The 12,681-nt window shown below is 42.6% G+C and overlaps 1 protein-coding gene across 1 annotated transcript in view; it reads right to left on the bottom strand.

Moving 5' to 3' along the window:
* DNAH12 (dynein axonemal heavy chain 12) overlaps positions 1–12,681 on the bottom strand; it is a 937,015-nt gene that overhangs the window by 884,306 nt on the left and 40,028 nt on the right. The window contains exon 4 of the mRNA XM_069206470.1: positions 8,429–8,455. Coding sequence (XP_069062571.1) covers positions 8,429–8,455 — 27 coding nt within the window. The remainder of the gene's footprint in view (positions 1–8,428; positions 8,456–12,681) is intronic.

Consider the following 12,681-nt stretch of genomic DNA (forward strand, 5'->3'; position numbering starts at 1 on the left):
TTGGAGACCAATGAGGGTCTTTTTTCTTATCTGTGTCTCTTGTGTAAATGTCTAGATGTCGATCATTCTGCCCTCATAGTGTCATGACAAACTTAAATGCAGGCTCTTCGGACCATGGAGAAACTGAGAAATCTAAATACAGCTGAGGGGGCTGTTGCAGAAGAACCCTCTGTGAAGAATTTGATGCAGGAGAAAAGGACTGGAAATCATTCTAAAAAACAGCACCTGCTACATTCTCACTATCGGGATGTCATATTTGGAGATGGGCCAAATCTTTTCCAGGTCTTAAAAGTTAAAAGTGACTGAGGTTTTGGCAAAGAGTGAGATACTCTGAATGATAGGGAGCCCAGCAACGTAGATAGGTCTCTGAACAGATGCTTTTACTTTAACCCAGATATCTCAGAATTTCTCAACATCGAGGTACGGGTATGTCTCGTCATCCAATGTGTTGACCTCAAACTCCTACGTTTCGTCCTCCAGCTGTTCAACATCGACAGCCTTGACGATGGCCAGGATAGAGTGTCCTAGTGATGATGAGTTACTGTCCATTCACCTCCAAAAGTGGCAGAAGCAGCATCATTGGAGGAAGAGAGTGGCATAGGGATCTCTACCACTCAAAGCAGTATTGGATGAGGGAGTTGAAGTTTTAAGCCTTGTCTTGTATTTCATTGCCCGAAGATTAAATGCTCCCTAATCCTCAGCCGGCGATGTGATATTTTTTGACAAATCCCACTGTCCTTGATGGAGTGAGAGCCAGGAAGACAAACCTTACAGACATCATTGTCATCATTCCCTAACATTTCTTCCCTGCAAGCTAGACGTTTATCAATAAATGCTGCCCTAATGGCCAAAAGCCACAGCCAGGAGAAACAGCATCTGGAAAGGTGGGGGGAAAATAAACCCTTATTCCAATGGAAAAGGTAAAAAGAAAAAAAGATGTTGAATGAAAGACGAAAAATTAAAACCCTGGTGTTGGTCTATCAAGAAACCCCAACTGCTTAAAATACACTATGCTGGGATTAATTTAATAGTGCAGACTTCATAGATTCTTAAAAGAGCAAGGTTTATTTCCTAAATGTGTATTGTTTTTATTGGGACACCATTTCCTGTGTATTGTTTTACACTATGAACACGGTTAAATACCTCTTGGGCATGCTTGTTGTTTATTTGGTTTTATTTGGAAACCTGAAAAAATTATAATTGAATTCTAGGATTTTGCACAAGAGCTGAGATATTCCAATGATAAAAAAATGAGTTGACGTAGTTATTAGCGCAGGTGTTCTGCACTGAGATGATCTTGCTGCTGCTATCTGCAGCGATTCTGACTCAGATTCAGAACACCTGCCCAGTGAAGCGAAGCAGAGACTGGAATCTCCTTGTCTGCATACCAAGATGTGTTCTTGGATGACTTTAAATAGCTCACTTATTTCAGGATTCCTGCTGGGATGGTGAGGGCAGTGTTGCGTTTACTCCTTTTTCCTTCATTGATGATTGGTAATTCCCTCCCTGAAAATTACATTGCCTGGAAGAAACACGACAATGTTTCTAGGCAAGGAAAGGTAGGGTCAAGGGGATGGATGGTCACTTTGGTAGGTGAACATTCATGGTTCATGCTTGCGGTTATCCCTTGATATGGCTCAGTGGCTGGTACCCTCATGGTGTGGAGTGTGTTCTACATTTTCAAGTTTAGTTCAACTGGAGTGATTCTAGTCCTGTGAAGGTTATATGTTTTCGTTTCCATTTCAGCTTTCTCCCTTCAGGCCAAATGACTATTGCCCTACTACCTAATACAGATGCCATAACTTCTTGCGTACTCTGGCCTATGAAGGTTGGATCAGTTGTTGGGTGCTTGTATAAACATCTGTACAAACCTGTGTCAAGCTCATCAGGTCACTCTCTCACTCCCACATGATTAACTTGGGGCTGGGGTTGCATTGATTGTTCTAGGGTGGCGACTGGGAATAGTGCACGTTTAGATTGCTTCAACAAGGCCCTCAGTAATGGATACTGATTTATGACCTGGAATTTAAGAGATCTGTCTCAGTTGACCAAATGCCATAGGGCGCTGCCTTATTTGATACGTCAAGACATTCAATTTGCCTTCATACAGCAAGTATGCATTTTTTTGAAGCAAGAATTTAAGGGCCACATGTACGAAGCATTTTGCCATCACAAACAGCAAATCGGGCCGTTTGCGACGTGCAAAATGCAATTTGGGATGTACAGACCCATTTTTGCGATTCAGTAATCTATTTACCGCATCGCAAAAAGGGTTTGCGAATCGCAATTAGGAAGGGGTATTCCGTTCCGAATTGTGAGTCGCAGTCCCATGTATGATTGTTTTGTGACTGCAAAGGCGGTCACAAAACAATCACAGTTAGCACCAGTTTCAAACTGGTGCTAACCCATTCGCAAACGGGAAGGGGTCCCCATGTGGCCCCTTCCCCTTTGTGAATGGCAGCGAAAACATTTTTTCAGAGCAGGCAGTGGTCCTACAGACCACTGCCTGCTCTGGAAAAATTAAAAGAAAACTTTTCATTTTTTGTTTTTGAAATGCATCTCGTTTTCCTTTAAGGAAAACGTGCTGCATTTAAAAAAAAAAAACTGCTTTATTTAAATGCAGTCACAGACATGGTGGTCTGCTGTCTCCAGCAGGCCACCAACCCTGTGAGGGTGGTGTGATGCTATTAATTGTGTTTGACCAATGACTTTGTGTTTCACCACTGTGCATATTAGTTGCTCAATGTTCACCAGTAGCACATGGTATGTTTTGTTCAGTTTAGCTGCCTATTGGCTTTAACATGGAGTTAGCCATTACATTCTGTATTCAGTTTAGCCGCCTATTGGCTTTGACATGGCATTAGCCATTACATTTTGTATTCAGTTCAGCTGCCTATTGGCTTTCACATGATATTAGACATTACATGTGATATTTAGGTTAGCTGCCTATTGGCTTTAACGTGGAGTTAGACATTGTAGTTGAGACATTGCAGAGATGTCTGTGTTTTTCCAAGTTATGTTTTTCCACAAGATGAACCAAGCTGTTTTCTTCACACCAGACCTTAGCTGATAAGAGCACGTAGATTTTGTGTTTACCTCGCAATCCAGTCTGAGAGCGGAATGGCTCGGAGAACTGGCCATTCTCCAAGGCCGTTCAAATCTCACACTGAGTTTGCTTTTAAGGATGGCTCTGGGCTACAGTGAGTTAGATTCGAATCTGCTTGACTTCAGGCTGGAGCTAGACGTCAGTTGCCAGTCTCCCGTTTGGGTAGATAATCTCTTTCTCGCAGTTGACCGGAGTCATCAACTTGCAGACCCCAGAAAGATGAAGCTGAAGATAGGCCCTACTTGCCCATACGGTGATGAATTTTGACTTTTATGCTCTGCTACTATAATCATATATATATATTTGCTGTGTACATTGCAACTGAGAAGTACTGTGATATATTTTGCTTTCATTGCTGCGACTACGTTGTGTGCTAGAAATCTAATAATTTGTTTCTCAAGAACTTGTGGGTGGAGAAGAATTAACAACAATAAAGGTCTTCTTTGAACTCAGAAGTGCATTCCAGAGAGGTTCTGTAAGCTCTGATAGGAGATATGTAGGAAGGCAGAACATTATGGCGTAGTCAGCAGTCTTGAAAGTCGAATTATAGATTTCTACGTGCACAATTTAAAAGTGTAATTGTTTTCTGTTGTTTATAGAATTACAGAAGCACGGCAGACCATGTTTGAAAATGCATGTGTAGTTAAACTGCCTGATGGTGCTAGGAGAAACATGTTTTCTTGCTGTGATAAAGCATATTTAGAAAATGTGCCTTTTGAAAGCAATGATGTTCCTTTTGTTCCTGACAGAAGGGTTTGGATACTTTTATCTGCTTACCGAAAAATGCAGGAGAGATGTAGGCAGTTAGAACATGAAAATAAGAATTTACGTGAGCAAATTAACCTGAACACATTAATGCAAGATAATGCTGAAAGCTATAAAACTGCTGTTTTAGAAGAATCTGTCTTTTTCCATTCCAGTAATGAGGGGGTTAAGACAGCTGTGAGCCAGTCTGAGCCTCCGTGTGTACCGGGCATAAAACAAAATATCCCTCAGTCTTTGGCAGTCAAAGTGCATTCCTTAACTGATAACACGGAGAACAGAGCTCAGAATGTGATTTGCGAGGTACCGTCGCAAAATGTGCAGTTACTGGCACAAGTAAAACAAAAGATTTTAGAGTTTCTTACTGTTTGCACTAAGCAAGAGACACCGAGTTTCATTTGCTTGTTTGATTTTTGGAAACAGTATAGCCCTCATCTGAGTGAAATCTTAACACTTTGGTATAAAGTCACTAGGAAAAATTATAAGCAGCTGCGCGCTTGTGATTTGGCAAATTAAATAATGCAGACTTTAGGTTTCTGGGCAGTGCAAGAGGGAAACACTGATTTACATGTAAATCAGGGACAGGGGAAGAAAAGAGTGCCCCTAGCTAGGATCATACACTGGATCTGGTACATGCAAGCCAGAGCTAGAGTTACTGCAGCCCTACATGAAGAGGTGCCACAAGCCCCTTTTCAGGATGTGGAGAGGGTGCAGAGAGTACCACAGGTAAAAGAGTCACCAGTGAAATTGAGTGCACCATTTGATTTTGTGTCCCCTGAGGATAAAAAGCATGTTTGTTTGACTAATGATTCATTGACTGAAATGTTGTTTTCTAGCACAGTAGAAGGAACAGTGTTGTACAATGTGTGTCAGACTTTAAAGCAAGAGCTGCGTGAGATGTGTCATTTTTACACTGATTCTTGGTTCACTGCCAATGGTTTAGCCGTTTGGTTTTCCACATGGCTTGTACATAACTGGTTCAATTCCCTTGCAGATGTTAAAGAGAAAAATTCAGAGAGAGAAGTGTACACCCAGAATTCTGACTTAGTGGGGATGGCTAAGTGGGTGCACCAGAAATGTGAACAGCTGGGAGAAAAAGCCACTTACAGGTGGGCAGAGATGAGAGAGATGCACATTCCCCTAGATTTGATAAAAACTGTGCAGCACGCACAACAGCAATCTGTCCCACAAACAGTCACAGAGCAGTTGGGGAGAGGAAAGTTACCAGGACAGATATGGCAAATTGATCAGGTTTTAGGGGGAGTGATTGCTGCAGATTACCAAGGAAAAATCAAAATTATGTTGATAACTAGAAAAGAATATGATTCATTCATACAAATTGGAGACAGAATGGCCCAACTTGTCAAAAGTGCAGTGAATGGAGGTTTGGTAAAGTATGAGTCTGCCCCAGCCCTGCTGACAGTGCAAGAAAAGGGAAGCTGTGGTGCAGCAGATAAAAACCTCTGTGCTGAGGTGTGGGTTGAAGCCCCAGATGACCCTCCAGAACCTGCAGAAATCATAACAAAGGGCCCCAAAAACATCCTGCTGATTATAAAACAGGGAAAAGAGGAAGGGCACATTTCAGATGACAAATGTTATTTGCAAGAAAAGTCATACTTTTTTCTTTTGCAGATCCTACCACGTTTCGCCACTGTCCCTGAGTGTGCTGTGTGGTCTCCCTTTGGGTGTGTGCGTGTGGGGTCGGGGAAGGGACCGAACCCCCAACCTGAACCTGACTGAGTAAAGTACAAGCACCATGGATCCATTTTGCGCAAATGGCGCCTTCAGTTCAAGCTCAACTTGTTTGATTACATTCTTCCACTGGAACTAAGCAACCTTAACAGTTAACTCTCTGTGTTTTTTTGTGTGGAACTCTGACTTTCGATAACCTTCCAGCAAACCTTTCAGGTGGACCGTGCACCTTTACATGAGTAAAACTCATGCTACATCAAATTGCTATTTTAGAGACACTATAATCTCATTCAGAGTATAAAAGTTTCAGTCTTTTCTGTGTAGATGTATCTGATGTGAAAGGTTATGAGATCTATAGGTTAATCCACTTCCATTGCTTTACAGTGATTGCTTTGATCATTCAAATCTGATTTGCTTATAATGTTTTTTTGTGTTGATGGTTTTTGTTTGAAATAAGAGGTGTGTGAAACCAAAAATTCATTGGTCATAGGGTGGAATGTGATACTATTAATTGTGTTTGACCAATGGCTTTGTGTTTCACCACTGCGCATATTAGTTGCTCAATGTTCACCAGTAGCACCTTGTATGTTTTGTTCAGTTTAGCTGCCTATTGGCTTTAACATGGAGTTAGCTATTACATTCTGTATTCAGTTTAGCCGCCTATTGGCTTTGACATGGCATTAGCCATTACATTTTGTATTCAGTTCAGCTGCCTATTGGCTTTGACATGATATTAGACATTACATTTTGTATTCAGCTCAGCTGCCTATTGGCTTTGACATGATATTAGACATTACATTTGATATTTAGGTTAGCTTCCTATTGGCTTTGACATGACATTAGACATTACATGTGATATTTAGGTTAGCTGCCTATTGGCTTTAACGTGGAGTTAGACATTGTAGTTGAGACATTGCAGAGATGTCTGTGTTTTTCCAAGTTATGTTTTTCCACAAGATGAACCAAGCTGTTTTCTTCACACCAGACCTTAGCTGATAAGAGCACGTAGATTTTGTGTTTACCTCGCAATCCAGTCTGAGAGCGGAATGGCTCGGAGAACTGGCCATTCTCCAAGGCCGTTCAAATCTCACACTGAGTTTGCTTTTAAGGATGGCTCTGGGCTACAGTGAGTTAGATTCGAATCTGCTTGACTTCAGGCTGGAGCTAGACGTCAGTTGCCAGTCTCCCGTTTGGGTAGATAATCTCTTTCTCGCAGTTGACCGGAGTCATCAACTTGCAGACCCCAGAAAGATGAAGCTGAAGATAGGCCCTACTTGCCCATACGGTGATGAATTTTGACTTTTATGCTTTGCTACTATAATCATATATATATATTTGCTGTGTACATTGCAACTGAGAAGTACTGTGATATATTTTGCTTTCATTGCTGCAACTACGTTGTCTGCTAGAAATCTAATAATTTGTCTCTCAAGAACTTGTGGGTGGGGAAGAATTAACAACAATAAAGGTCTTCTTTGAACTCAGAAGTGCATTCCAGAGAGGTTCTGTAAGCTCCGATAGGAGATATGTAGGAAGGCAGAACAGGTGGCTATTCCCAATGGGGTCGCAAATTCTGACCTACCTCATGAATACTCATGAGGTAGGTCATTTGCGACCCCCTTGCGAATCGCAAACAGTGTCACTGACACTGTTGTAGATAAGGTTTTGCGACTCAGATTCGCAATTTGTGAGTCGCAAAACCTGTATTTCGTACATGTGGCCCCAAATTGCAAACCAGATGGATGGGAAACTGTAATTTGCAACCTACTCATCCTAGGCATGTTCTGACTTGGATTAAACCTGGCGACCCATCTAAAACACTTTTTGTATACACTGAAAAGGAGATTAGATATATAATTGTGAAGGGTTGCCGGAAAGGGGACTTATATGCTTCGTTAATGTTTATACGATGAATGTCATCTTACTGACTTTCTGCCTAAGGTGGCAAAAGCTGGCAGCGAGTTCAGGCAGGATGTTACATTCGGGGGAAAGTTGTTGATTTCACATTGGACAAATGCTTTCCCCTGTTGCCTCTTCAGTAGATGCCAGCCTTGTTCTGACTAATTCAGACACTGGGCACAATAAGATTGTGGCAAGGTTTGCACTTGTCAGCCAGGGAACATTCTTCCTACTCACCAGTGCAAAAATTGCATACCAGACTTCATCTGTTCTTCCTTGTTGCAGAGGTCGTGACAAGACGATGAACATGGAATACCTTAGTTAAATTCTTTCATACCACAATCCTCTACTCTCAACACTGTGCTGGGTAAATGGACACTGCACTCCTGTTTCCAAGTCCCACATTCATTTTGAATCACAGTTATATTGGACATTGTTGTGAATGTATGAATCAAAAAAAGAAATCACCTCCACAGTGTCTTGTCAGAGGGTCCTACGGGGGCCCTGCGATGATTCTCAAGTGTGTGTTTCTGCTGAGGGGTATTCTCGTAATCCATGCCCTTCTAAGTCATGGAACTTCCATCCTAACCCCTACCTCTCCCACAAGAGGCCTACATTTCTTTTGTAGTAACTGCTCCTGTGGAGTTTATAAGGTTCACAGACACTGTTTGGCGGATATGACACAGAGACTAATCAACTAAGTGGATGATCGTCAGGTGTATAGGGGCGGCAGTCAAACTATTTGCAACATGAAGGTATGATAAGAAGTGAGCTCAATACACGCATCAAAGTAGATAAAATGATTCAGATAACAGACCCATTCACCCATCAACAAAACCTAGAAATAAAAAGCATGTTGCCACTGGCTAGCATATCAAGATGCTATAAATAAATGAGAATGGTATTCTGTCCCTGGTGGCAGTTCAAACAAAAGGTTTAATATTTTAAGGTGAAAACGCATATACTCACTCTTCGTCTGCGTTGTTCACTGTTCATCTACAAGTAGAAACATATTTTATGTTATTAAAATTCTAAACCAATTTAAAATATGTACACATTGCTAGCCATTTGGTGACGGGAAATGGCAGTCATGCATGGCTTATATTGCATTTTTAGTCCCTGTGAACATTCCTAGGATTCAGTGCACAAAAGATGTTTGTGCCTGCCTGTATGCCTTGTGTCAAGGTGCCTAATACTCATCAACAACCTTTCACTAAGAAAACGATATTCAAGCACAAAGGCAAGTTTGTATCTCAATTGGGATTACAGTTACTACAGGTCTGCCACACTCAAATGTTGTTTTCCAAGTGTAACGTTCGTCAGACAATTCTGCTGTCACTTACACGAGGAAAAGAGGTCTTACAGAGGTGTATCAGCTGCGCAAACTCTGATATCCCAGTTTGCTCGCATGCACAGAAAGGAATTAGACACAGAAGGGAATTAAATTTCCATTTTGCGTTGCAAGCCCACCAACCACCCTGGCACAAAATATTTAGGCAGTATTGAGAGCAGGTTGGGCAAGGTAAATTCAAGTGTAATGACCTAATTTACAAACTGCCTGTTGTAGCAAGTTCTATAGTACTACAGTACTACTGTAAAACTTACTACAAAGTGCTATTCACAAACTGCACGTTTGTAGTAAGTTACACCTTTTAATAAGTTTACTACTTTATTATATTCACCAACTGCACTTTTGTAGCAGTTTACACTTCTGAGTAAGTTTACTACTTTATAGTATTCACAAACTGCACTTTTGTAGAAATTAACATTTTTTGTAGTACGCCCCTTTCCTTTCTATTGGAGGGGGTTGCAGTTCCAGTCACTGACCATCTAAGTAGTGCTGGACTTACTACAAAAGTGCACTGTACTACACATGTGCAGTTTCTGAATACTCAGTATTAAACTTACTAAAAAATGTACACTTACTCAAAAGTTACATTTGTGAATCAGGTCCTATGTGTTTTGTAGCAGGAAAAAGGCAGTGAAAGAGCTCAGAGTAAACAAATTAGTGTATCAGGGACGTTTATGAGAAGAAAAGCAGGGCCCCGGTGAAACACAGGAAGGAGTGAGGTAGAAGGCAGTCCTGGCTCTCGAGCAGCATGCTGAATCAGAAGGTGGGATTGACTGAAGGTCGTGAGATACAGGGCAACAGAGACTTGTAGGCCTCAAAAGTTCTTTCGGTTAAGGCTTTGTCAAGTAGGAAAGATATAAGGGCTGTGGGGTGTTATAGCCTTAGAGGAAGGTTAATGGGGCGGCTCCTCCATTCGCGCAGGGATACAACGATAATAAACTATGTTTATTACTGTTGTATTGTAGAAGAGGCGGGGCCATGATGAGCACAGAGGGGGAGTGCTCAGCACTCCCCCTTAGTACACATGTATGTTTGGCTGGCCATCTCAGGCCGGTCAAACGGATTGGAGAGAGCAGGAAGACTCTCCCGGTCTGCCTAGGAGCGCCCTGGCTGGGCGCTCTGACCAATCCAAACGCTGCTGTCATGCTGCCAGCAGCATGACAGCAGCATTCAGATTGGCTGCAAGGCACACTGGGAGCCTGTGCCTGCAGCAAAGGAAAGAGGAGCTGAGCGGTGGTGGTGGCGGCGGCAGCATATTCAGGTACATTTTTTTTTTTTTTTATTATTAATTTTTCTTAAACACCCCCTGCGATCTTTTCCTGAGGTTAATATACTAGCTGGAACTAATTCTTATTCTTAGAATAATGTCAGGACATTTATGGTAAGAGCAGCTAAACCATAGGATCTTTAGGGTCGAGCCTGCGTTGCATGCGCTCGCGCATGCGTATCGCAGCGAGACGCTTTAGTATTTAGAAAAGGGCTCGGAGCCCTGTCAACTTCACATCAGTGTTTTTGATTGGTTCGTGGGCTTGCCTAATAAAATCTGCTTGCTTTCATTAGTCGAAGGCATGCATACGTCATGCCTTTTCCGGTAGCTAGCCCTCCTCAAGCGCAGCGACCAAGTACAGAAAACATGCGAGGCTCGCTGTTTTCCATCGGGCTCGTGGACTTCTTTTTCTCTAATTTACGAGCGCGATCTCGCATGGCAGAAGTCTAGCTTTACATAGTTAATTTCACTTTTTCGGGTTATGTACATAAATGCACTTTTGCCCGATAGGTGAAAAGTCGGGTTAGGAGTTTACAACGCGATCAGCTCTAATATGAGCAAACGCTTGACCTGTTGCATTTATCTTTTGCTGACAGCGCGATCTCGCTTGGTAGAAGTCGAGCGCTTTGCATAACATCGACCCTGTTACGTAGTTAATTGCACTTTTGCCGGTTACGTATATAATTGCACTTTTGCTAGGTTTCACTACGAGTTGACTGTAGCAGTGCGATCGCGCTGTTTTTTTCTTTTTTATCTCGTGCTGTAATTTAGTAGTTCAGATTGCTTTGGCATTAGCATAAAATACTTTTGAACAACCAAAAGATGGGTTAGTGGTACTGAAGTCTTTGTGTGATGTTACGCGGGTTTATTTGGAGTAGCTTAAACGAATTCGTTAGTGGCTTGGAGCTTTCGGATCTTGCTTGGGAAGGCTGCTATCAGCATTTTTGGGAGGACTGGCTAGTGATGTTCTGTGGCTCAGATTAACATTGGCTTAAAGGTTTATATGCTAAGCTCTCCCTCCTTAATCGGTGGGAACAGATCTAGCAATCCTTCATTCTAACCCATATCTTAGCTTGGTCCCGTATTATTTCTAGGTGCTGCTTTGCATGGGTTGGAAAGGTTTAGGCATTGCAGCCCTTGGTGTGCATCAAGTATGGCAACGCTACTCTGCACAGCGTGTGTTCGTGTGTTCTCCCAGCAAACAATGTCGACGACTGCCAAATGTCTGTAATTCTTTGTATTCTTGCCTGTGGTGTTCCTGGGCTAGTTTCTGCTGGAGCTATGCCACCCTAACAACTTGTAGATTTCCTTCTAATTTAGACACCAGCCTTCTCTTGATTTCCAGCCGCTTGTCCTTGTGCCCTTTGACTGATTCGGTGTAGGGCTTTCTCAGATATTCCCTGGCCTCACGCCTCCTATTCCTGTGCCTTGTTGACTTCCTTCACCTGTACAATTTACCACAGACCTAAACTACAAAAGCAACCTACTACCCCCAGAACATGAGTTGCATGAGCACCAGATTGGTGTGTGTGAGCAACTACTGTGGAACTGACTCCCTGATATGTGCAGGCTGCAATATATACTGCGTTTATTTCAGCTATGGTCATTACTACAATGACTGAATAATTAGGAAAATACCAGCAATGGTGAGTCAGGAAGATCAGTGGTTCCTTCTGCGGTCTGACGTGATCGTCACTAGTTCGAATCCCAGGGGGGCATCTCGGGCTGCTCTGCTTCCCAAATCAACAGAGTGTACGCCATTAAACTGATTAACATTGACACCTGTCATTTACAGGGCTTATAACCTCCAACATGCTAAATCAATTGTTGTGACAAAACAAATTGTTGCTATCATTAAGTGCTTGTTTTGTTTTTAAATTGGGTTATACGGTGCTACGGGAGTAACGTGTATCATGTTCAATATGGTCCAGTGCTACTTTCAGTTCGCATTCTGCAGTCTGCCCCTGAGATCTTAGCAAGTTGGACTGGGGTGAAAAGGGTATATGCACTTATTATTTTGTTAAGGGGTAGTTGGAGGCAATGGAAGAAATAGCAAATAGTGTCTGGGGAAGAACTTGGAAAACATCCTTTATGGCCAGACAGAAAAGAACGATTCATAAAAATTCTGAAATCACATCAATGACAGTGATATTGCATCTGTGCTCTTTTTTTTTTCAATTTCATGTGGCAAAAAAAGTCTGGTTATGAGTTTAAAATGCTAATAGCTCTAACTCAATGTAATGCGAGATCCGTTGCATTGCAAATGCTTGTTTTTCTTCTCACTTCTCGGTGCGCAACAGCACCATTTGCCCCCTATTTAGTGCGCGCTGCTGGCACGCTCTCTTCTGGCATTATTAACCTTTAAAAGGGGGAGACCCTGGGCATTGTTTCTTGGTGCTTGACAGCACCGTTACCCACATCATGTGCGGCCCCAGCAGCCTCCCCACATGCCACGGGCCGCGCTTCGGCTGAAACGGGGGCAGCTACCGCCTGATGTACGGCCACCACAGCCGTTGGCTCACTGTTTTCTTGGCGCACCGCTGGTGGGGGGTTGCGGTCGTCAGGGCACTGCCACTTTTGCATAGAGGGGCGGCAGGATAACCC

The sequence above is a fragment of the Pleurodeles waltl genome, chromosome 9 (assembly GCF_031143425.1).
Source record: "Pleurodeles waltl isolate 20211129_DDA chromosome 9, aPleWal1.hap1.20221129, whole genome shotgun sequence".
NCBI classification, from domain to species: Eukaryota; Metazoa; Chordata; class Amphibia; order Caudata; family Salamandridae; genus Pleurodeles; species Pleurodeles waltl.